This window comes from Phacochoerus africanus, chromosome 11 (assembly GCF_016906955.1).
Source record: "Phacochoerus africanus isolate WHEZ1 chromosome 11, ROS_Pafr_v1, whole genome shotgun sequence".
Taxonomy (NCBI): domain Eukaryota; kingdom Metazoa; phylum Chordata; class Mammalia; order Artiodactyla; family Suidae; genus Phacochoerus; species Phacochoerus africanus.
In genome coordinates this window covers 125766863-125791881 of record NC_062554.1, presented here as the reverse complement: position 1 = coordinate 125791881, position 25019 = coordinate 125766863, and the positions used below count along the sequence as shown (strand labels likewise).

Sequence of the window (25019 nt, the reverse complement as noted above, 5' to 3'; positions counted from 1 at the left end):
GGTGTGGGCCGCCCCGGAGAGCGCTGTGGCCGGGGAGTAGGGCGGGAGGAAAGAGAAGTTTTTGCTCGTGGGGACCGCGGAAACCTGGGATTAGACGCCTCTGGCCAGGGATGACCACCCGGAAGGTGGGCTTGGGAATCTCCGTTCTACTGTCATGAACTGACTGACGCCCAGTATAGGAGTCTGCCCGAGGTCTGGACTCTATTCCGGGTGCCCTCCCAGGACTCGGCGCGTATGGGCAGGGAGCTGGCCTAGGGACCCCCATCGGTGCCCTGGGCCTGGGGTAGGGTGGCACCCCTAATCGCCGTGGGCCGCGGGGTCCTTTGTTCCCGCTCCACGTTGCCCGCTCTTCTTGCCAAGCGCGGGGAGAAGGGGGCGGGAGGATGGAGGGAGCGGCTGCCCCTGACGTGTCGGCGCTGAATGACTGCGGGGCCGGCCAATCCCGGGCGGGGGTGTGCAGACGCTGGGCGCCTCGCCTCGCAGCCTTCGGTAGTGGGCTCGGGCCGGGCCCCGCGGGGATGAAGGCCCGGGGCTGCAGGGCTCTCCAGACAGTCACTCTGGGGGACTCGCCACTTTTTGCAAACGAAATCGTCAGAGAGGTTTGCTCTTTTTCTGTCTTTCTGCACATCTTGCAAAGCGACTCGGGTTGTAAGCTCTTGATGGTAGGAAGGCATTAGGCAGTATCAGATTGAGGGTTTAACAGAGGGAAACTTGAACCATAAATACTTTAGAAATAAATTGACTTCTCCAAGTCAACGTAGACAGATCTATTGTTTGAAACCGCTGACGTTTCAAAAACTAATAAGTATGAATCAGATGCCTGCAGGGTTCATTTTTGTTTTCTACTGTCTTTTGTCAGTGATGGAGGATTAGAACACCCTGGCATCAAGCTAGCTGTTCTTTTGAGGATGATGGGTGTGTGTGTGTGTGTGTGTGTGTGTGTGTGTGTGTGTGTGTGTGGTGATCTCCTGCCTTGGAGTAAATAACAACTCCTAGGCGTAGTACTACTCTAAATAATTCAACAAATACAGCATGGAGTAGCATGTTGTCTCTTAATAATTTTAGCACTGGTGGTTGGTTTAAGGATAACAGAATACTGATGAATAGCTTTAGGCATAATCATGCTGAAACTTTTGTCTGAAAGATGCTGAAGAAGCAAGTTGTTATTTGTATATCTGAAGATGAGACATACAGTGACTATTTAGAATTGGCTTAAGAATAATACAACACCAGCTGGCAGGCTACTTGTCAAGTGTCTTTAATTTGGTAGTGAAAGGTAAAACTGGACTAGTGTCACTGACCTAAAAGAGGCAGAATGGTTTTCCTCCATATTCTCCTCATAGGTGAACTCTCTGTAATTAATGAATAGATGTTGATTTCTTAATCTTAATTCATAGTTCTGTTTTTCTAACTTTCCCCCCCAAATAATGCATTCCAGGTTTTGGTTATAGTTTCGCATTAGTGTCTTTTTGGCTACTTACTTTGGAGTGGGGCTTTATTTTTCTTGCTTGAAGGATATTTGAGGTAGCAACTGAATGTGTTTTGCAAATGTGTTGGTTTTTTAATGTAAGATGTTTTCCTGTTGGAACCGTCTAAATCATTGATTTTAAGATGAAGTGCCCCTAAAGATCATTTCATTGACTTTTCAACAGTATGATTGGACAGTCAGAAAAGTTGGGGACCCTCCTACCTTGTACTCAAGAGTATAAATTGAGGAATTAATGAATAAGGGAGTGATTTCTGAACTTTTGTTGGAACCGCAGGAAATACATGCTTATATTCATTTGTAAACTCGTTACCACCTTGTAAGTGATTTCTAAATCTACACCTGGCTCAGTATCCTTACAGTTTTGGTATCAGCCTGGTTGCCTAACAGGTACTTCACTCAGCCTTTCTAATGTCCCAAGGCAAATTCCTCTTTTCCTTCTAACTTTAAGCACGAAACAAACTAAAAATGTCTCTGCCTCGGTTTTTGGAATTCTAATTTCGATACTGATTTTGGTAATGATGCCATTGTCATCCATAGATAATAATGTATAATATTCTTAATTTCCCTGCTTCCCTGTTTTACCCATTCCTCTAGACCATCCCTCACATTTCTGTGAGAGGGTCCTTTGCCTCCTGCTAAAGTCTTATTCTGCTCTGCTTAAACCCTAATGTTGATCTCTTTTACTTCCTCTCCTACTCTTCACCATATGCATCCTGCAAACTACAGTCTATTGAAACAGAAATAGCTGCAGTTTCTGGACTATATGTGCTTCTCATACCTTTTTCCCCCTTTGTTCGAACTATTTTCACCGCTTAGTTCGTCTTTCTGGTTGGTTTGTGGAGTGAGTGTTCAAGGCTGGGAAATGGAGTTAATAACTCCATTGTGTTATAAGCATCCCATTCCCAAATTGTGCCTGCCATATGTTTGGAACCATAAATGTTTATGGGATGAAAGAATTGCAGAACCATGAGGTTAAAAGCGTGGAGCCAGTGAGTGAGTTTGGTGAGTTTTGATATAGGTGGATTGTTTCAGACATTTAAAACTTCTAGTTTTAAAAAGACTCATTGTCTTACTTTGTATTATTATAAAGTCTGTCCTTTAAAAATGGAGTTAGTTGCTATTTTGTGTGAGTTGGCTACCCTCAAAAAATTTTCTTAAAGTTTAAATAATACTTGTAGTTTGCCTTGAGGTTTTAAGGATGCTTTGAAAGTTTGATGATAACATTTTATCTTGCTCTTACTGAATGCCTGAGAAGAATTTTAAGGGAGGTCATATTGTGCCTACCTTTTTTTATAGCTGTTTGATAAGACTTGTTGAATTCTATTTCAGTTAAGCTACTCTTTTGGGGGGGTGGCTGTGGTAACGTGAACTTCTGAGTTTTACTAAAGCAGTTTAATTACTCATTTATGAGTCTTATCTCCCTTTTCTTGCACTGGCCATGTTAAGAAATTGAAGTATATTTACCAGAATAAATTTTATACTTTTATGTAGCCTTCGGGATGTTGGGAGTTTTGGTTTGGCTTTTCAAAGATTAAAAAATTCTACCCATGTTTTTATTCCATCAGTTACTGAGCGTGAGTTTCATAGACAAAACTAAGATCTATGAGTGGTTTAAAACTCAGTTTGCGCACACTAACTTTAGTAAAAGGGAATGTCAGTTTTCAAAGACATGGTTTTGCAGGCAGAAGTTGATGTGACATCTTCCAACTTGAGGTGTGGGTGACAGGAGAGGCATATGAGGACAGTAATTGAATCAAGTTTCTGCATTAACTTAAGTGTCACGAGAACCTGGGCTAGCTTTTATAATCAAGTAGGGTTGTACTGATCAGTAGACATAAGAGATGGGGTTCATATTAAGACCTTGCTGTACTAGAAAGTCATCAAGTACTAATGTAGTAGAACCATTCTATCACAGAACGAAATAATTTTGTACCAATTTGCATGCCAAAAGTTGCTCCAAAAATTCTCCAGTATTTTCTCCCAAAGGGCTGAAGTGATTTTAAACATCTGGGTTTTTGTTGTTCTTTGTTGTTGTTTTCCAAAATAAATTTAAGGTAGAACTTTCAACTTACCAAATACAGGCATACCTCAAAGATATAGCAGGTCTGGTTCTAGACCACTGCAGTAAGGCGAGTGACATGAGTTTTTTGTTTTTTCAGTGCATATAAAAGTTAGGTTTACACTACGCTGTAGTCTGTTAGGTGTCCAAAGCCGTATGTCTTTTAAAACAACATGCATGCCTTAATTTAAAAATACTTTATAGCTAAAAATTGCTGACTACCATCTGACAACACTGGCTTGCCACAAACCTTCAATTTACAAAATAAACACTGCAGTATCTGCGAAGCACAATAAAATGCAATAAAACAAGTTTGCCTGTATATAGATGCCATTTTTATTCTTGTATTAGATCAAAACTAGTTTAAAAATACTGAATAAAACTGGTCAAAATTTAAAATACTTAAAAATCTCCATTTGTTTTTGGTGTTTCAAAGGGCACATTTTAGTTGTATCCAAGATAATTTGCATGGAGGGTCTATTCCCTACCTCTTCCTTTCAGCGTTGCATAGATTTTCCTAACTTGAACTAGGTCTTGGCTGAAAATGTTTGAAAGTTTCTTTAGGATAGTGTGTTCTCGCTGTACATAGAATTGTGTGTTACTTGGAAAACATTTGTTTTGTTAGAACCGGTTTCTTAAGAAAAGCTGAATTAACTAATCTCAATGCATGCGTAGAATAGAGGAAGTCATTATTACATAATGGTATGATATAGTTTCATTACAAGAGTAAGCATGGCCAACAGTCCCAACCTGAGCTAGAATACTCAGGTTTCCTTGAAATAAAACCTAAGCTATGGAGAGCGAGTGAAGGCATATGGGATACGGCTCTCTTACAGATTGTGCACTTGTTGAACTTAATATAATAGTTTGTTGAAATGGAACTGGACCAGCCTTCAAGTGGATTCTGGGGTAAGGGGCTGTTAACATTAACATAATTGTTAGATTTCGAATTGTGGGTTTGACTGATGTATATGGGAAGTCTAGGTAATTTTAGGATATCCATTTTTAAAAGTATGCACACCTTTCAGATAATTTCTTACTTAGTTCTGGTTTGCTGAATTAGATAGTGGTGTAGTAGCAGTTCCGGTGATTAAAAAATAAGTACCATGTGACTTTGATACTTACAGTTAATGACATGAAAATGAGGGGGAAGAGTAGGTAGGACTGAATGCGATTATGTTGAAGATGCGATTTGAACCAGAAATGTTTCATTGGTAGTTTACTACTGTAGATGAGAAAAATAATCATACCAAGCACAGGCATCAGTATTTTCCCCTTAATTTAGTACATTTCAACAGATTACTCATCTTTATACTCAAGTTTCTAAGCTCGCTGTTTTGGTATGGGGGAGATGGGAAGGATACAAAGATAAATGGGACAGAGGGCTCTCTGCCTTCAAGGGACCTTGAATCAAGGAAGATAAGCAGATGCACAACCCAGAACAGACCAGCTGGAAGATCACACATACACACTTTCCACAAGGGCTCGGTATGTGGAAGTTGAGGAGAAACTACTCCAGAGACTTGGTTAAGAGTATTCCAAGAAAAGAAAACAACTTGAGGGAGTTCCTGTCGTGGCGCAGTGGAAATGACTCTGACTAGGAACCATGAGGTTGCAGGTTTGATTCCTGGCCTCGCTCAGTGGGTTAAGGATCTGGTGTTGCCGTGAGCTGTGGTGTAGGCTGGTGGCTAGAGCCCCAATGCAACTTGAGCAAAGGAACAGAGGCAGGGAAGTAGGGAGCACATTTTGGGAAACTGTGTCTGGTTTAACTGTAACACTGTATACGTGTCTGGGAGTAACGCCCGAAGGTTGCTTGCTGGTTGGTAAAAACAGACAGATCACGTTTCTATATTAGTGGAAATCTAATAGTAAAGAATATTAGAGTTAACCAACATTTGTATTTGTTTTCTAATTTTATAGTTGTATGTCTCACTTAAATGATAAAAGTTAGTAGCACCTGCCACCTGGGGAAGGATTTCCCCCCCCCCAATTACCTGAGTAGTTGCAGGTTAAATAAAAACATTTATGTATAATTGTATTTGTATTATCTTCAGCATTGTGCCACTTACCTCAAAATACCTTCAAGATTAGGACTTTGATCTACCTAGACCAATGATAATCTTTGATCATTCTGAATATCTAAAATTTTTAATTGTTACAGATTATGATGCATGATTATCACAGAAGAAATTCGTGTCTATAGCTTTAAAGGACTTGATTACATCATTTTCAAGCCTGATAGTTTTGGAATCACCATTAGAGCTTAAAACACCTCTGCCATCACGTCAACCACCTGTCTTTATACCTCGACGAAGTGCTGAGTTTCCTTTGTCCTTGGATTATTTAAAACATCCCAGAAATACATTTCTCACCAGTATAGTGGGTAAGTCACAATTCAGTGCCCAGTGCAAACACTTTTTTTCCTAAAGACTGTGCCAAGTACACTAACGGCCTTTGACAATTTTTTTTGAAGGTGGAGAAGTCAGTATTATTTGCAGAAAAATATTTCCTATTTTTTTCCTTTCTGTGAACTGTTTTGAATTTAAATCAATCAGTTATTCAGACTGAAGTCCTCTGCTTTTAATGATGCATTTTTGTGTAGCCCTTGGTCACTTGTTCACAAAAAAAGGTGAAATGGAAATCTTTTTAAAGAACATACATTTCTATCATGTATTTTTCTGAGATAAGTGGTTTAGAATATGTGACCCTTACAAAGGGAATAGAATTTGTTAGTCTCATATGTCAGTTTTTCTCATTTGTGAGTAAAGGAGTGACCACCGCCCAAATCCAAGGAATCTCTGTGGGGTGACCACTTCACATCCTTCCAGGCATTTAGGTTTCTCCCTGTATGGGTCTGGGCAGGGCTGGGTTTACATTTTTTTTTTTCCCCATCACAATGAATATGCCGATTGGAATAGAAACATGGCCCAAATTGCTAGGATATCATAACACCACTGTGTGAATCCTTTAAAAGACTCATGACCAAAGTTATAGGGATACAGAGCCTTGGACGGTCCTTGCCAGCATTGTTTTAGCAATGTTTTCATGTGATAAAATTTTGATGTGTTGTTGAGAAGATGGAATACGAAAATTAATGACACTCTGTTACTCTTTAAAATATTATAAAAATCACCCTAAGTAAAAATAACTTGGCTTTCTTTCTGCCCTTTAGCCAAATTATAAGGAAAAATGATTCCCAATGGATATTTAATGTTTGAAGACGAAAATTTCATTGAGTCTTCTGTTGCCAAATTAAATGCCCTGAGGAAAAGTGGCCAGTTCTGTGATGTTCGACTTCAGGTATTTAAAACTTTAATTGGAAACTTACAGAGTTGCTCTTTCATTACTAAAACCCCTGAGTTCTTAGATTTGTTTGTTTTCTTGTTCATAGGAGGCATTTAATGAAATTAGTTTAAAAGAGAATTTACCAAGAAATGTAGGATGAAGCCTATGATGTACTAATTAGCTGAAGAAGTACACAGTCCACAGTGCTTCTGATTTTAATTCCTCATCTTTCAGGTCTGTGGCCATGAGATGTTAGCACACAGAGCAGTCCTGGCTTGCTGCAGCCCCTATTTATTTGAAATCTTTAATAGTGATAGTGATCCTCATCGAGTGTCTCACGTTAAGTTTGATGATCTCAATCCAGAAGCTGTTGAAGTCTTACTGAATTATGCCTACACTGCCCAGTAAGTCCTTTGAAGTACATCTTATAACTAGGGAAATGTAGAGTCTCTTTAAATTGATGATCTGTGTTTTAGGAGTTCTCTCATGGCGCAGTGGGTTAAGGATCCAGGATTGTCACCGCAGTGGCTTGGGTTGCTGCTGTGGCACGGGTTCCATCCCCTGTCTGAGAACTTCCACATGCCTCGGGCACAACCAGAAAAAAAAAAAAAAATCTGTGTTTTAGTTTTAAGGTCTTGGTGTGATAAATGATAAATAACCCTTTTTCCAATAGGTTGAAAGCCGATAAAGAATTAGTCAAAGATGTTTATTCTGCAGCAAAAAAGCTGAAGATGGACCGTGTCAAGCAGGTAGAGTACCAGAAGTAATATATAAGGTGTGCTGTTACTACAGGGTCTTATTTTATATGAGTAATATGCATAATTTGTCATAAGACATCTCTCGGTCTCAAGAACTTGAAAATATTCCTTTTTCTCTAGAGAACTGAATGTGTGTGTAGTGTTTAGCTGCAGTAACACAGTAAGATATCTTCAGATAATTCAAGCTGAAATCTTCCAGTTGTCTTCTCTGACAGGGTATCTATGTCAGTCTCTGATAGCATGAGTTAAAATAGGTTTTTTAGTGTTTTTTTTTTTTTTTGCAATTAATCATATAACTTAAATCCTCAGTTCTTTGTTCTGTACTTCTCGGTTCCTCTTTAGAAGTATTCCTTCTAGAATATAATGCCATTAAGAGGTACTTAATAATTCATAAGGAAAAAAAGCATTTAATCCTCTGATGTAGGGATCAGTAAACTGCAAGCCCTAGGCCAGCTGCCTGTTTTTTATAAAGTTTTATTGTAACATAGCTTTCATTTACATACGGTCTGTGGCTGCTTTCCCACCTGCTGTTGCAGAGTTGAGTAGCTGTGAGGAAGTATGGCTCACAAGCCTCAAATACTTACTATCTAGCCCTTTAAGAAAAGTTTCCTATTAAAAATAATAATAATAATAATAAAAAGTTTCCTGACCCCTCCTCTCATGTCATTCCTTGCTTAAAAATCCTTCTGTAGTTATGGCACATATCCCTCAGGTTAGCATTCCAGGCACTCCTTAATATGGTTGCTATTTTTCTAAAATTATTTCCTGATTGTTTTTTTATCTTTTGTTCTAACCAAATTGTTGCAACATCTTCCGTAATTCCTATCTGCATTCCTCATCATCTCCCCTATAGAGCCCAGTTCAGATGATTGCCTTATGAAGCCTTACCTAGTCATTCTAGTTAGAAGTACTTGTCTTAACATTTCATGTGCATTATCATAGCCTTTCAGTTTGTTGCAATTTTTTGATTTATTTTTATATTTTCACATAGTATTTACACACTGGGTATTAAATATTTGTTAAATAAAATACATGTAAATGTCGGCACTCATGTATTTCTTTCCCAAGGTTTGTGGTGATTATTTACTATCTAGAATGGATGTTACCAGCTGCATCTCTTACCGAAATTTTGCAAGTTGTATGGGAGACTCCCGTCTGTTGAATAAGGTTGATGCTTATATTCAGGAGCATTTGTTACAAATTTCAGAAGAAGAAGAGTTTCTTAAACTTCCACGGCTAAAGGTAAAATCTATAAAGATTTAAAGGTTAAATCTATAAAGAGATAGATACTCATTAGTTCCAGGCATGTAATCTTTGTCCATGTTTCAAACAAATGAATAATGGTTATGAAAAAGACAGTGTGTTGAAATGATATTGTTACTTTTAGCAGTGTAATGGTTTTCTGCCTACCATTTTATGTGGGCCAGGGGCATGCTACTGGTTTCCTTACAAATTAAGAGTAAATGGCAGTAAGCTTTGGCAGCTTTATTATGAAATTGAGGATTTGAGGCTCAGCACTGATCTGTGTGTCTTTTTTTCCCCAACTGTAGCTGGAGGTAATGCTTGAAGATAATGTTTGCTTGCCCAGCAATGGCAAATTGTACACAAAGGTAATCAACTGGGTACAGCGTAGCATCTGGGAGAATGGAGACAGTCTGGAAGAGCTGATGGAAGAGGTTAGTTTTAAAGTAAATGGGAGTCAACAATTCTTAAAAATTATTTTGCTGTAACATGAAGGATTCCCTTTCACTTTTATTTTATAACCATGACCCTAAAGAATTTAAATTTTGCTATAGGTACCCCTAAGCTGAGAAACAGGGGGGGTGTCCAGGTGAGCTGAATGAACTGTTCAGTTTGGTCTTCTGCTTTTCTTTTATTTATTTCTTTGCTTATTATGTGCTGTTAACTTTCTTTAAAGTAGCATGTAATTTGCTTTAGAAATGGGAGGTGGTACTGAAATTTTCTGTAGATTCTTAACTTTTCTTCACAGGTTTTTGCTTTAAATTTGACAAGTAGGTAAAAGCTTCTAATGGTTGTTCCTCCCCATTGATTTATCTCCCCATAGGTTTATTAACAAAACTAGGATACCCAAGACTGAAGAAACAAGAAGAAACCTCAAGTGTATTGACACGTAAAGAAGCAGCAGTCCTGCCCCAGTTCTCCTAAGAAAAATCCGCTGTGGGCAGAGAACGATGATGATTTAATGGTGTTTACTCCTTTACAGGATTCTTATCTTTAAAGCTTTGTGGTTTTCAATGGTGTTGTTCGTACATCCTCACTTAACTTGAGCTACTTTTTAAAAAACACTCAAGAAAAAATTGACAGAGGAATGGTGGGAATTAAACGCGTGCAGATGGAGCAGTGGAGTGACCTTGAGTTTATCCCTCCACTTAAGACTTTCAGATTCACTAAAGGCTTACCAAAGCTTTTAGGCCTTTAAAAACACAATTATTATGCTCTAAAAAGGCTAACAGGTGATCTTTAAATGCTATATGGTTTCCCACTTGAAAATCAGATGCATTACCCATGTATTTGCATCTGTTAAGGGAAGTATCTATAACTTGTTTGAATTTTTGCATTTATTTTTTATCTGTTTTTCTTGACATTGCCAACAGGACAAATATGTTTATGCACATCAGACCATTTATCTTTGAAGGTGTAAACCATATCCAATATTTCATTGTAAATATGTATATCCTTTAAGAGCCTATAAATTGTACTAGTGCCTTTTTTTTTTTTCTTAATGCTGTATCATAGAAGCTATGAGAAAAATGAAGATTTCTTTCAAGCCAACGAAGCCAAGGACTCTTCAGCCAGTATTAGAAGATTCTGTGTTTTATTTTTGTTTTTTTAAATTTTTACCACCATGACATGTATTTTCTTTACTTCGGGATCCTGCCAGAGTAAGATGTCAAGAAGCTCAAGAAGCACACTGGAGGTTACCCTGAGGCGTTTGTGTGATCTGCATACTAGTGGAGCAGCCATGGAGACAGTAGCCACATGGGTGTTCTGTTGCTGTTTTGCAGGTTCAAACCTTGTACTACTCAGCTGATCACAAGCTGCTTGATGGGAACCTACTAGATGGACAGGCTGAGGTGTTTGGCAGTGATGATGACCACATTCAGTTTGTGCAGGTACACATTGCACATCTGAGGTAACCTCAGGTTAAAATTTGATTAGAGCATTTTATAGTATACTGAGATTTTCCTTTAATAAAGGAAAGTGGAAGCACTCCATTGGTATAACTGGACAGAAACATTTGCGGGAGAAAACAAGCATATCTTAGCATTCCTACCATTTTTGCCACATTAAAAAAAGTTAACACAACAAATTAGGAAACACCATTTAGATTTTTTTCCCCATCAAGTGTGATTTACAAGTAGTAAGAAAAAGGGCCGGTAAGATGAAGCAGCAGAGAAGTTGATATTTTGGTTATAGGTTACAAAAAATAGTCGTTTGGACTGTTAGACCCAATTTCAAAAAACAAAAATTCAGGTATAAACGTTTCTCGTTTAAAGGTAAATAACATAGAGAAAAGTGTATGAATCATAGGTGTTACATAGTGAACCCACTGGTTTAAACTCCACCTGGGTCAAGAAGAGAAAATTTCTAACATCTGGGAAACCTTCTTGCCCCCTTCCTAGTCACTGCCCTGCACCATCCCAAAGGAAACCATTATCTGAACTTCTGAAGCACTACATTAGTTTGCCTATGTTTGGAATTTATGGAAATGGTTATACAATGTATATTCTTTCTGTTTAGCCTTTAGCTCAGCATTGTATTGTGAGGGATAAACTAGGCTGAGTTGACCGAACTTAACAGGTGTTTTTCTTCAATAACTAGAAGGTAAATGGTAGACTCAGAAATAACCTGTATGGTGATATTATCAGGTGTTCTGTGTCAGTAGTGGCTGAATATTTTTATTTTCACAAAAAGGTTTTTGGGTCTGAGTTGAGAATTGTGTTCATGTTTATGCATTTTGAACATTGAGGATATTTTCCCTCTTATCTCTGAAAATCTTAAGTTAATGGCTTTTTAAAGTACTCTTTGAACAAGCGGAGGCTGAGTGCCTGATAAGTAGCAGGCCAGGATGTTCGTGGGTATGAGGGCCCAAAATGTGCAAGAGATGGTTTCTGTTTGCAGGAGCTTACAGGAGTAGGTAAAACAAAACAGACTTATAAGAATTACCTACAAAAGCCATTAAGGGGAGGGCATGGTGGAACCAAAAGGAGAAAAACTAGGGAAATTTCATGAAGGAGAAAGCATTTGAGCAGTCTGAGGATTTCGGAGAGTTTGCATAGCAGATAGAGGACGTATGTCAGTTAGCAAAGGATACCTATGCAAGGATGAGACTCGTGGAATTGCAGGTTGCAAAACTCCAGAAGTAGGTAAATGACCCAAATGGGGCTCATACTTTATCCTACAAGTAGAGAGGAATTTCAGAGAATTTTAGATAAGGGAGTATGATCTGAACTGATGTATTGCGCAACTTTACTAATAGTAAAAAAAACTGGGCAATAGTGTAACAATAGGGGGATTGGTTAAATTATGGTTTCCATACAGCGGTGATCTGTATGTTCATTAATTGTATTTAGACAAAAGTTAACTCTCAGCAGTCTCCAGGGTGTGGAATTCCGGCTGATTTGTGGGTTTTTTTACTTTACAAAGTGATTGCATCAAACCCTTCTATTTTTATGACCAGGTACAAAGGGTAGATTAAAGCTTGTGAAACCAATTCGTAGACTATTACAAGCAAGTAGTTCAGGTGAGGGCTTGAGGGAAAAGAAGAAAGGGTGGACTCTAGATATTTATAGTTACAAAGGTGCTTAGCGATTGTTTAGATTAGGAAAGTTAAGGAAAAGAGAGAATTTGAGGGTGAGTAGGATTCTGACCTGTGTGACTCATTCAAAGGTGTGCCATGAGTAGAGATCACCAAGTAAAAAGGATGAGGACGCACACATCAGGCTTCAGGAATAGGAAAAGAGGTTGAGAAGAAGCCATTAGAATCCGATTGTGTTGTACCAAGTAGCTAACTTAGCATGAGAGAAAGTTCCAAGGAGGTCTGGGCTGTTGACTCTCAGATCACTCGCTGGGAGGTCGTGTAAGAGGACGTCTCCTGTGCGTTGGTTTTAGGAAGCCACTTTGGTAGCATTCAGTGGGTATAGTTTCCAGAGTGTTAAGGTTCAGAAACCCTCAGCTTGAGAAGTGATGGTTTCTGAAAGAGAAAGCCACCAGGGACCATGTCCTGGGGAGTGAGAGGCAAAGAAAGGCTGGGCTAGTGGGTGAGCTGGGTGGGAGGAATGGGTAAAGGAAAGTTTGAAGATAAAAAGAGTAAAGAATTAGGTTGGAACGTGTTCTGGAAGGAATATAAAGGAGTTAACCAGCATTTCTATATAAGGCTTGTTAGGTGTATAATACTAAGTAGTCTTCATTATTATAGTGCTTTTCTCTTTCATATTGACTTTCTGTTACACTCCGTACATTAGAACAGTTTTCTTGACTGCAGTAAAAGTTCTTAACGTAAGCACTGTCAATCTGTATTATTTTGGATTCCTTCTTCCCACAGATTGGGAAAGGTCCATAGAAGTACCTTGCAATTCCTAGGAGCAAAGGACACAGACTTCATAGTATAAAGGAGTGGATTTATACCCAGAATTCCTGATCTTTATCTTAGTTTTATTGCCTTAGGCAATGGATATCTTCTCTCTGATTTTCAATATTTTTATCTACAAAATCAGTAGGGAATATCACCCTTACCTTACTGGATTAAGAGACAATGTGAATAAAGTGCATAATAATACCTAGGTACATTATAAATCCTAAATGGAACTTAATGATAACCATTAGCATGGTACATTCTCTGCCTTTGCTCAGAATAGCCTACTTATGCTGTAACCACACTTGAATTGCCCATACCAAACTTGATAGGTTTTTCACAGCTTCAAGTAGCTACCAGAATCTTTTTTTTATTATTATTACATGGCCTTTTTCTTCCACTAGAAACAAATTTCCGTTAGAGATCCTACTTATCCATGTGGCTCTGGCCCTGGGGACAACATTAAGTAGATGAGCAAAGTTGCCAGGTACTGAAGGTGGTGCCTATTCATTGAGCAGTTCCTACCAGAGTAGTCTTGACTCCTGATTTCTCATGATTCTATCCTTTGGAAGTGTCAAGGGCTAAAGTGATTGGAAGAAACCCATCACAGTGAACTTATTCATGAGGACACAGTGTAATCCGCTTACAGTCATTTGAAAATTTGCAACTCTGCCCATTTATCCATCTTTTACTGTTCCTGTGTATTCCTTTATGAATATTTTGTCCTTTTGGTAGTAGTATTTCATTTATTTCTGGTTACTATTTTTTTACTTTTGTGTTTTGAGGTAGTTTGATTTATCTAGAAAAACCACTCTATAACACCTTTAAGGTGATCCTAAAGAAATACACTTTTAAACGTTTCTTGTAATTGTCACGTTTTTCCTATAAAATAACGTTCTGGATGGTTTTATGTCTGCTCACTTTTTGCTGCCATTGTATAAAGAATACTGGTACACATGATTTAGTTAAGGTTGGCAGTTTCATGGAGATAGTGCTTTAAGTGTATTTATTCTCTCAGTTAATTCATATCATTTTAGGTTTGTAACATATTTTGGAAGATTCTTTATTTACCTAATAAAAAGACTGTGTGAGCTTGTGTGGACTGTGAGGGGGTAGGTTCCTTTTTTCCCTCCCTTGAGTGTGCGGATACTTGATCCACAGCATGTTTTTTTTAATTGTTGAGCCTGAGCTTTTCCTTGACCAGGCTAGGTGTAGTTGTTTCCTCATTAAGTGGAGATGGAAGAATGCCACTGATGTGTGTCAGCCAGAAAGTGTTGGTTTGTGGCAAATTCAGGTGTGCTGTGAGTGTCGTGCGTAGGCGAAGAGGACTTAGTGTTTTCAGTGTTGCGGAATAGCTCAGGAGCAAAGGTGCACCAGCTATGGTCTTTGGCTAGGTTTCTGTAGCTGCCTTTTGATTTTGCAGAAAAAGCCACCACGTGAGAATGGCCATAAGCAGATAAGTAGCAGTTCCATTGGATGTCTCTCTTCTCCAAATGCTACAGTACAAAGCCCTAAGCATGAGTGGAAAATCGTTGCTTCGGAAAAGACCTCAAGTAAGTGTATTACATCTGTCATACTGTCTTCCATTTATTTAAGAAGGAGTTTTAAGTGGAACCATATAATCCTTTTATTAAATTGACGAGGAAAACACTCGGAAGCAACTAAATTTGGAAAACAGTAGCAGATCAATCCCTGTCTGGGATCCGGAGTCCAATTCAGGATCACACAGCAAGCAAAAGTAGTAAAAACTGCATCTTTAAACACAGAACTCTTGTGCTTACAGATAACACTTACTTGTGCCTGGCTGTGCTGGATGGTATATTCTGTGTCATTTTCCTTCATGGGCGAAACAGCCCACAAAGCTCACCAACAAGCACTCCAAAACTCACTAAAAGTTTAAGCTTTGAGATGCAACCAGATGAGCTAATAGAAAAGCCCATGTCTCCTATGCAGTATGCACGATCTGGTCTGGGGACAGCAGAGATGAATGGCAAACTCATAGCTGCAGGTAAGAGTAGAAGGGTGAGTGGACTTCTTTTCAGAAACCTTCAGCTGGCTAAGCCTCTAAGTGGATGTTTATGCTTGCTTGTCACTTGCAAACTTTGGAAGGCAGGATTTAATAAGCCCTCTTCCATGGCTTTCCACTTTGCTACGTTCTAAGAAGCATGAAGTAAAGTCAGTACTGTTGTATTGCCTAGCCCCAAGTTAGTGTCTAATTCTTAAAAAAAAAAAAAAAACTATAAAGTGGGTAAATTCTTCTCTCCTTATTTTCAAGCCAAGATTAAGCAATTCACTTACACTGATAGTATTAAGCACTTAGTTAAAACCTCAACTAATGGGGCCTTATTAAATTTGTGGATAAGAATTCTTTTTCTCATCTGTGCACATTACTTAAACCATTCTGGGCCAGAAAGCCTGGTCCATTTTAGTGTTTTAGACGTAACTCTGTGTTCTTTGGCCAGGTGGCTATAACCGGGAGGAATGTCTTCGAACAGTTGAATGCTATGATCCACATACAGATCACTGGTCCTTTCTTGCTCCCATGAGAACACCGAGAGCCCGATTTCAAATGGCTGTACTCATGGTAAGTGCGTTATGTGGCGGGAAGCAGCAGCCCGCATTTTAGCTTTTTCTCATTAACTTGAGAGTGGCAGAAATGCTAACCTGTCGCTTTTGGCGTAGGGCCAGCTCTACGTGGTCGGTGGGTCCAATGGCCACTCAGATGACCTGAGCTGTGGAGAGATGTATGATCCAAACATAGATGACTGGATTCCTGTTCCAGAATTGAGAACCAACCGCTGTAATGCAGGTAATAATATTGTTCTGCTGGGATAATCAGTATTTATTTACTTTTTTTTTATTTCTTGTCTTTTAGGGCCGCCCCCGCAGCATATGGAGGTTCTCAGGCTCGGGGTCAGAGCTGTACCTACGCCACACCAACACCAAATCGGAGCCGTGTCTGCAACCTACACCACAGCTCACAGCAACACCGGATCCTTAACCCACTGAGCAAGGCCAGGGATTGAACCTGCGTCCTTATGGATGCTAGTCAGATTCATTTCCACTGAGCCACGATGGGAACTCCAGTAAGTCAGTATTTAAACATGATGATTAATCAATTTATAATCTTATTTTATACTCGCATAGGAGTTTGTGCTCTGAATGGGAAATTATACATCGTTGGTGGCTCAGATCCATATGGTCAAAAAGGACTGAAAAATTGTGATGTGTTTGATCCTATAACAAAATTGTGGACAAGCTGTGCTCCTCTTAATATTCGTAAGTAGATTTTTTTGGCAAGACCTCTGAATCATTGGTATGCATAGTGCACACTTAACATTTTTGGGAGGGTAATAATTTGGTTTGACTTGATTTTATAGGTAGACACCAGTCTGCAGTCTGTGAGCTTGGTGGTTATTTGTACATAATCGGAGGCGCAGAGTCTTGGAATTGTCTGAACACGGTGGAACGTTACAATCCTGAAAATAACACCTGGACTTTAATTGCATCCATGAATGTGGCTAGGCGAGGGGCTGGAGTAGCTGTTCTTGGTGGTGAGTGTTGGGATTTGAGGAATTGAGGAATAAGTAGTGGCAAGAAAACTAAAATTCTGTTCTAAGATTCCAAGAGACTGTCAGTGATAACTATGTACTTGTATAATTAGGAATTCAGAAACAGCTGTCTTTTCTGACACAATGGGGATTGGTGGTTTATCTTTCAGAAGTATCTTTTCTCATCCAAGACTCAGTACTTGATATATAACATAAATATATTCACCAGTCTTTTGATGGGTTCACTGAATGGAGTTCTGAGTCATCTTCTTCCATAAATCATACTCACAATGCATCATCTTGGAGTTTGAATTTGATTCTTTAGAGCAAGAATTTAAAGAATTGGATTTGCAAAACAAAAGGAATGCAAATGTCTAATTCTAGTCTTCTAATTGTCTATTCTATGTCTAACTGAAAGCATAATTTTTAGACTGTTTAAGTCTTTCCAAATTATTAAACTTAGTTTTATATAGACACAGCTTTCTTTTCACATCCATTTTATTGGCTTACATAATGTTTAATTATATAATTACAATAACGACTTTAGTTAGAATGGTTTTGGGAACAAAGCAGAATCTTTGTAAGCTGGTGGCTCAGCTGGTGAGAGCCTAAGGGTGCAGGCCTGCAGTCTGCAGCCTACTGTGAGCATTGTCAGTTCTTTTACAAGTTCATGGGTGCAGGGAGGCTGAGTGACAATCAGATGAGAACATAATGAATGAGAATCCATAATGTTTTTTCCTAAGCTAAAGTGTATTTAATGCTAACATTTTATCTGTTTGAAAGTAATTAACTATTAAATTCCCTTGAAAATAGTTATAATTCAGTCTGTTTCCAAGAACAAATAATTTCGGTACCAAAATCATGTTGCATATGTGGAAAGCTCTAGGAAGTGTTGTTACCTGAAATCTACTTTCCTGTAACTTCTTCTGAATCTTAGTTCTTCTGCACTGGACTAAAGCAGAATTTCCAGTGCATAGAACTACTCTGGTTCGCCACTTATTTGCTGCATTTCTAGGCAAGTTGTCTAGCTTCTTCGTTCCCCATTTCTTCATCTGTGAAATGGCAATAATAGCAACACCCACTTAGAATTATGAGAATTGCACTTTACGGAGATGGTGCAATTGAATTGCCTGAGTTACATGTGCAAATGGATTTTTGTCAATTTTATTCCACTTGTATCCTCAGCTTCTAGGCAGTGCTTGCCACGTTAGGAGGCATTCAGTAAATATTTTTTGATGGAATGAACAGACTTTTCAAGTAAGAACCACTAATTTTAGCAAAAGACAGATTTCGGTTTTTATCCTTATTCTCTCCATAATTGCCTTCTCTCTCTTCTCTTTTAGGAAAACTGTTTGTCGGTGGTGGCTTTGATGGTTCTCATGCCATCAGCTGTGTGGAGATGTATGATCCAGCTAGAAATGAATGGAGGATGATGGGAAACATGACGTCACCAAGGAGCAATGCTGGGATTACAACTGTAGGGAACACCATTTATGCAGTGGGAGGATTTGATGGCAATGAATTTCTAAATACGGTGGAAGTCTATAACCTTGAGTCAAATGAGTGGAGCCCCTATACCAAGACTTTCCAGTTCTAACAAATTTAACACCCTTTCAAACTAACAGGCTTAGTGATGTAATTGTGTTTAGTAGAGGTACCCTTGTGAATAAGGAGGGTGGGTGGGTATAGATGTTGCTAACAGCAACACAAAGCTTTTGCATATTGCATATTATTAAACATGCTGTACATACTTTTTTTGTGTTTATTGGGGAAGGAGTGCAAAGATGAAGGTCTCTTTTGTGTATTTTTAGGACTACTTTGGTTATTTTACTTTTTGGAAGCTGATATTGTAAAAGAATAAACCAAGAATTGATTGGGCACATCATTTCAAGAAGTCCCCTCTCCTCCACATTTGTTTTGCTGATTTGCACATTAAATGACTCTTCCCTCAAATGTGTATTATGGGGCAAGAGGGGTAGGATTTTAAGATCTAGGCAGTTGGGTTTTTTAAGGGCCCTTTTTCAGTAACTGGAACACTCTATAACAAGAGATTTATTTAACTAGATGACAATGACTATTTTTGTTTTTATTAAAAGAAAGCTTACATGCCTACCAAGGTTTAGTCTTTTATGATTGCCTTTTTATAACTTTTTATATTCTCAGCAGAGTGCTTTACCTTGAAGTGAAATGTGGCAGGTTCAGATTAGTCAAGCAGAGCAACAGTCTTCAGAGGGTGCAGAGTGAGGTGTTCTGTACGCCCAGAATGCAAACTTCAAAGCTTTTGCCTCAGCTACATTTTTTTTTTTTTTTGAGAATATGATACCAATGTTTATTTGAATGGAGTTGCTGTGATTTTTATTTGATACACTGATTTTAAATACTTTGATTTCTTGGGGTTATTTTATATAGCAAAACACTCAACATTACATATATAAAACAGTAAAGAACAGTAAAGAACTGTCTTCTAAATAATTCCTATCTTTATCTCTAACAAAACAGTCCAGCCCTTGATTGTGGGGAAAAAAAACCAAAAAACTTCAAATTGTATTGGGTTTTGAATGCAGCCTTTATCAAAACTATGTTTTTGTTCAGTTTTTCTATTCATATGGACAAATACTGGTCAGGGTGGTGACGTGATATCTAATCTGTAGTGCGACACATATAACTTCAGGTGCCAAAATTAGAACATCCTAATGCTTGCTGCTGATGCAAACATATTAAAGGTACTTTGCAGGTAATCCTTGCACCATGGGATTAATATGCAAATGTTGTTTGTGTACTCATTTATTACTAAAAGTTTGGTTTTTTGGAGGTTTTTTTTTTGTTTTCCAGTAACAATGAGCTGAAGGTTATTTGTGGGAAAAGAGATACTTGGTATCTTACATCTGAAATAAGGACTGATGTAAGGTGGTTTTTGTTTTTGTTTGTTTGTTTTAATCTCAGAAGACAGAGGGCACTCAGCGGCTAATGAGCTAGCTGGGACAAGAGGACTATCAAGTGGCTAACTTGGGTTAGGAAGAAAATTAGGTATTTTCTCCAAATGTTCCACTGGTACTTTGACACCTCATGTCACTCATCTATCCACAGAGAACCAACAAGAAAGGAAGACAGCTAGCCTGGTCACTATGGAATTCTTACTCGCTTTATCACTGGTTTGGTTTTGGACTAAAACTAGGTTGGCAGGTTTGAATCTGCCTAATATGAGTGTTTCTTAAATGGATCTGTGTATGTTCTATTTAGCACAAGGAAATAAAATTTTAGTGGGGGATTTAGAGTAAAATTCTTGAAATCACTTTTCTATATGTTTGATGCAGATAATATATGGGTATACACTGGATCAGTGTTCACCTATATTACCATTGATACCAAAGAGTTGGCTAGCTAAAATTATGTTTTTTAAGTTGGAATGTTTTGAATATAAGAAGTTTCCGTAAGGGAAAAAAACAGTGCCCAGTGACCAGTTGTTACTGATTATCCACATTTAAAATGTACGTATTTCCTTCAGAGAAGGAGAAAATGGCATAGCCTCAGATAATTTGAAAAAATTTTTTTTCTTTTACCAGTATGGATTTTGGAGTAGTTTAGAAAAGATATTGGTAATAACCACTCTTGCAATCAATTCCAATAATGCATTACACATACTAGATTAGTTCTAAAACAGTAGCAGAACTACATAAAAATACCTGTTTGAAAAACAATTGGTTATACTCAGTCATGAATTTTCTTTCATTATGACTTTCAAGGGTAGGGTTTTGATTTTTGGCTTCTGGTATGTCTGACACACTTTACCATTCTCAGCATGTTTTAGAATTCCTTACATAAGCATATTTTAGAGAAAAGACCAGGATTTGGGGATATTGATGAGTACTAGAATTCTTGCTGAACATATTGGATGTGCGCCCTATCATCTCTCCACCTCTGAATTCTCAATATTGAAGTAGGCAAAGGAGACTATGTCCCCAAAGGACATTGTGTCTGTAGCAGACTCTGAGTCACAGAAAACTCGGTGTCCACAGTACCATTTGGTTATTTTTAAGCATACTTTGTTCTGAAAAAAGGATTTTGAAGTCTTTCTCTGAGCAAGACTTTAGATACAGGGTAAATTAACTGAGTGAAAAAGAGAAAAACAAACACCAATGTACGAATCTTAACATAGGAATCTCAAATACTTTGTAAAACGAGGTCTCAAATTTGGTCCTCTTAACAGGAGGCCTACTAAAGAAATCATCTATAGGTTAAAAAGGAATTACTTGTTGCAGTTTTCTTCATAATAAGACCAGAAATGTCTTAAGAGTCTTAAAAATGATAATATACACTGAGCAATAAGTAGACTTTATAAAGAGAGGGATGGGAGTTCCCGTCGTGTCTCAGTGGAAACAAATCTGACTAGTATCCATGGGGACGCAGGTTTGATCCCTGGCCTGGTTCAGTGGGTTAAGGATCCGGAGCTGCCGTGAGCTGTGTCGTAGACTGGCACCTGCAGCTCCAACTGGACCCCTGGTCTGGGAACCTCCCTGTGCCATGGGTGTGGCCCTGGGAAAAAGAAAAGATGTGGAGAGGGAGGTATTCAAGTACACATCCTGTGTTCTTTTAATTACTATTACTAGCATAGTGGCCAACAAAACATTTAGGTGTCACTATTAAGAGCTCCATGCTTTACTGGAGGTTGAATAAGGAAAAGTGGCAAAAGCTCAGTTACTAAGCTGGGTATGTATAGGGTTGATATCTTGTGGAAGTACAAGAACATAAAAGGGACATATCTGAATAGACAGCTACACGTTTGCTCAGAGTGAACACCAGACTGATACAATTTTAGCCTAGAAAAAGGGCATACACAGAAGACAAAACTTTAATGAATGAGAGAATGAACCTAGAGTTGAACTGAAATGTCCAGCAAGTTAGGAATGAGAATTGCTAGAGTTCCCATCATGGCTCAGTGGCTAACAAATCTGACTGGCATCCATGAGGACGCAGGTTCAATCCCCGGCCTCGCTCATTGGGTTAAGAATCCAGCATTGCCGGGAGCTGTGGTGTAAGTTGCAGGCGAGGCTTGGATCCCACGTTGCTGTGGCTGTGGTGTAGGCTAGCCACTACAGCTCTGATTCAAGCCCTAGCTTGGGAACCTCCACATGCTGTGAGTGCAGTCCTAAAAAGCAAAAAAAAAAAAAAAAAAAAGAGAGAATTGCTTAGTTAGAAGGCAAATACCAAATGTAATGCTAGTCATCCAATTAATAACAGGGCCAGCTATCCATTAAGGCTACTCCCAAATCCTGATGATATCTGCCTTCTGCATTGAGCAAGTGTTTTGTCTATCTTAACCAAAAGGGGTACAAGCCTTTACAAAGTACAGGCTTGAAAGAAAACATCCGATAAAGGATCTGAATCCAGAGCCCTCAAAATCTAAAATGTGGAACAAGACACTTCACCAAAGGAGATAAATGGAGTCTAATAACATGAAAACATGCTCGCTATCACAGATCATAAGAAAAATGTAAAAAAGCAAAATGACATATACCTATTAAAACTAATACCAATTCTGATTAGGATGCAGAGCAATTGGAACTCTCCAACTGCTGGAGAAATTAGAAAACTGTAAGGTCATTTTGGAAAGTTTGATAGTTTCTTATAAAGGTAAATAGCCTATGACAGTAATCTCATTCCTAAGTATCTATCCAAGTGAAATGAAAACATTTTATCACAGAAACCTGTATATGAATACAGTAACTTTATGCATTAATCACCCAAAACTGAAATCAGACATCCTTCCAACTGGTGAAATGGATGGATGGGTACATCCATGTGATGGAATACTACTCAATAAAAACAAGTACTAATAAAACAACAGAAGCATCATGCTAAGCAGAAAGCTAGCCTCAAAAGCCTTCATTTACAGCGTTGTGGAAAAGAGAAAATTATAGGGATAGCAGAAATATCAGTGGCTTCCTGAGATGGGTGTGGGAGTTGGCTACAAAGGGGCATAAGTGAGTTTTGAGGAATAAGGGAGCACCAGCATGCAGGTGATTATGTGATTGTTTCACAAAACTCAAAACTGTACACTTGAGAAAAGTTTTGCCTTTCTAGCTTAACCAAACTATAAAGGAAAAGGCTTTTTTTAAAAAAAGTATAGGACATATCAATATCTTACCTCGCTAGGTTCACATCAGGGAACCATTCATTCCCAATGGCCATGCCAGGGTTATGCACTGAGTGCCCTAACATAGTTAGCCATAACCATTAGTCTATGATAAGAGTTGCAAAGGCAGGGATACTGAGCCATAGTGATAGCTGAGATTTGGGTTCTAACAGCACCGTCTAGGTTCACAGCTGTAAATCCTCAAGCTCAATGGAGCTGCTTATTTTCACTGGGGTGGGCTTTATTGGCAAAATAGTGAAAGAGCCACCAGCTGGGAGGACTGGGCTAATCCTTTTGGGAGGGAAATGGACTATATTTTGTAGAAATAAATCAGAAAAGGCAAGTGTAAAATAGTTTCAGGAACTTTGCTGGAATAAACATTGAGGGTGTTTCTTGTTTTGTCTTTTTTTTTAGGGCTACACCCTCGGCATATGGAGGTTCCCAGTCTTGGGGTCTAATCAGAGCTGTAGCTGCCGGCCTACTCCACAGCAACACCAGATAGGAGCTGCATCTGCGACCTACACCACAACTCATGGCAAAGCCGGATCCTCAACCCACTGAGCAAGGCCAGATGGAACCCACAACCTCATGGTTCCTAGTCGGATTCGAATCCGCTGTGCCATGACGGGAACTCCCCGAGGGGGTTTCTTAAGTTATCACCAGCTCCTCACTAAGGCAAGGCACCCTTCCTCTGCTGTGGTTGTCCCTATTAGTCCTTTTCTGGCTCATGACATGCTAATGAAGCTTCTGCCCAAGTACAATAGCTATACACATTGAATGGAGATTTTAAAACCAGAGGTTCTTCTAAAGATCCAATAATTTCCCATCAAAATAAATTTCTGTTCTGCAAGGTGGGGCTTACAATCTTTATGTCAACTAATTTACGCCAACCCAGAGGGGGACCAGAACGGAAAAATCAGAAGGTGGAAGGAGATGGATCCCTCAAGTCCTGCACTGGACGATTAGGGAAAAGTATACATTAAAGTTTAAGATCAGTAAAAAAGGCAACAAAGAAGAAAAAGAAAAAGCCCAACATTTTAAAGAAACACTAGAAAAAATTTAAAGAATGCTTCTAAAGAAAAATAGGACTAGAAAGTTAGAAGCAAACATATTCACATATTAAAATTAGTATTTAAATAAAGACTGAAAAATTGACTAGTGCACAAAGTGAAAGACACATAAACTACGATAAAATTAAAATCCACGTGCATAAAGTGAAATACGGAGATGTGTGCGATTGAGTGAAAAAAAATCCTAAAAAGCATAACTTACATTGAAAAGATATGAGAAAGGAGTTTCCACTGTGGCTCAGCGGGTTAAGAACCTGGCAGTGTCCATAAGGATGCAGTTCAATCTTTGGCCTCTCTCAGCGGGTTAAGAATTTGGTGTTGCCACAAGCTGCAGCAGAGGTCACAGATGCGGCTTGGATACAATGTTGCTGTGGCTGTGCCAGAGGCTGGCAGCTGCAGCTCCAATTCGACCCCTAGCCTGGGAACTTCCGTGTGCCACATGTGTGGCCATTAAAAAAAAAAAAAAGTGAGAAAAAGTGAATTAACAAAGCAGAGCAGAGAGTTCCTGTGTGGCACAGTGGAAATGAATCTGAATAGGAACCATGAGGTTGGGGGTTCGATCCCTGAGCCTCGCTCAGTGGGTTAAGGATCTGGCGTTGCAGTGAGCTGTGGTGTAGGTCGCAGGCGTGGCTTGGATCCGTGTGGCTGTGGCTGTGGCATAGGCTGGCAGCTGTAGCTCTGATTAGACCTCTAGCCTGGGAACCTCCGTATGCCATGAGTGAGGCCCTAAAAAGCAGGAAAAAAAAAAAGTCTCAAAGCAGAGCAAACTAAATAATAACCACTAGAAGCAGATGAGAGATAAAAATTGAGAGTTCTTTTGGTGGGAGGAGGGGATGCTTTTTTAGCTCCTCAGGGAGGAAAAGAAAAGAGGCAGAGAGCAGAAACATTCCCAAGCTTCCCCCTCCACCTGGGCTCAGACCTCCAGGGCACTGTGAGCCCCAGGAGGAGATGCGGCTTCCTATGCAAACAAAGCTCATGGATCCTTTGTCCTGCCAGTGAGCACCCTGCAACGTTTTACTGGGGGTCACTTTTATAATCATACCTGTACACAGTTCAGAAACAAAATCTAGAAGTAAAA

At 39.0% G+C, this 25019-nt stretch overlaps 1 protein-coding gene across 1 annotated transcript; it reads left to right on the top strand.

The window, feature by feature from the left end:
• Window positions 1–497: 497 nt before the first annotated feature.
• IVNS1ABP (influenza virus NS1A binding protein) lies at window positions 498–18488 on the top strand. The gene is made up of 15 exons (XM_047751862.1): window positions 498–599; window positions 5710–5931; window positions 6721–6848; window positions 7068–7237; window positions 7507–7582; window positions 8660–8833; window positions 9142–9267; window positions 10618–10725; window positions 14611–14740; window positions 14971–15195; window positions 15650–15771; window positions 15870–15996; window positions 16335–16466; window positions 16568–16741; window positions 18082–18488. Exons 3-15 carry the CDS (start codon window positions 6738–6740, stop codon window positions 18333–18335), a joined length of 1929 nt encoding a protein of 642 aa, XP_047607818.1. The 5' UTR covers window positions 498–599; window positions 5710–5931; window positions 6721–6737; the 3' UTR covers window positions 18336–18488.
• Window positions 18489–25019: the final 6531 nt, after the last annotated feature.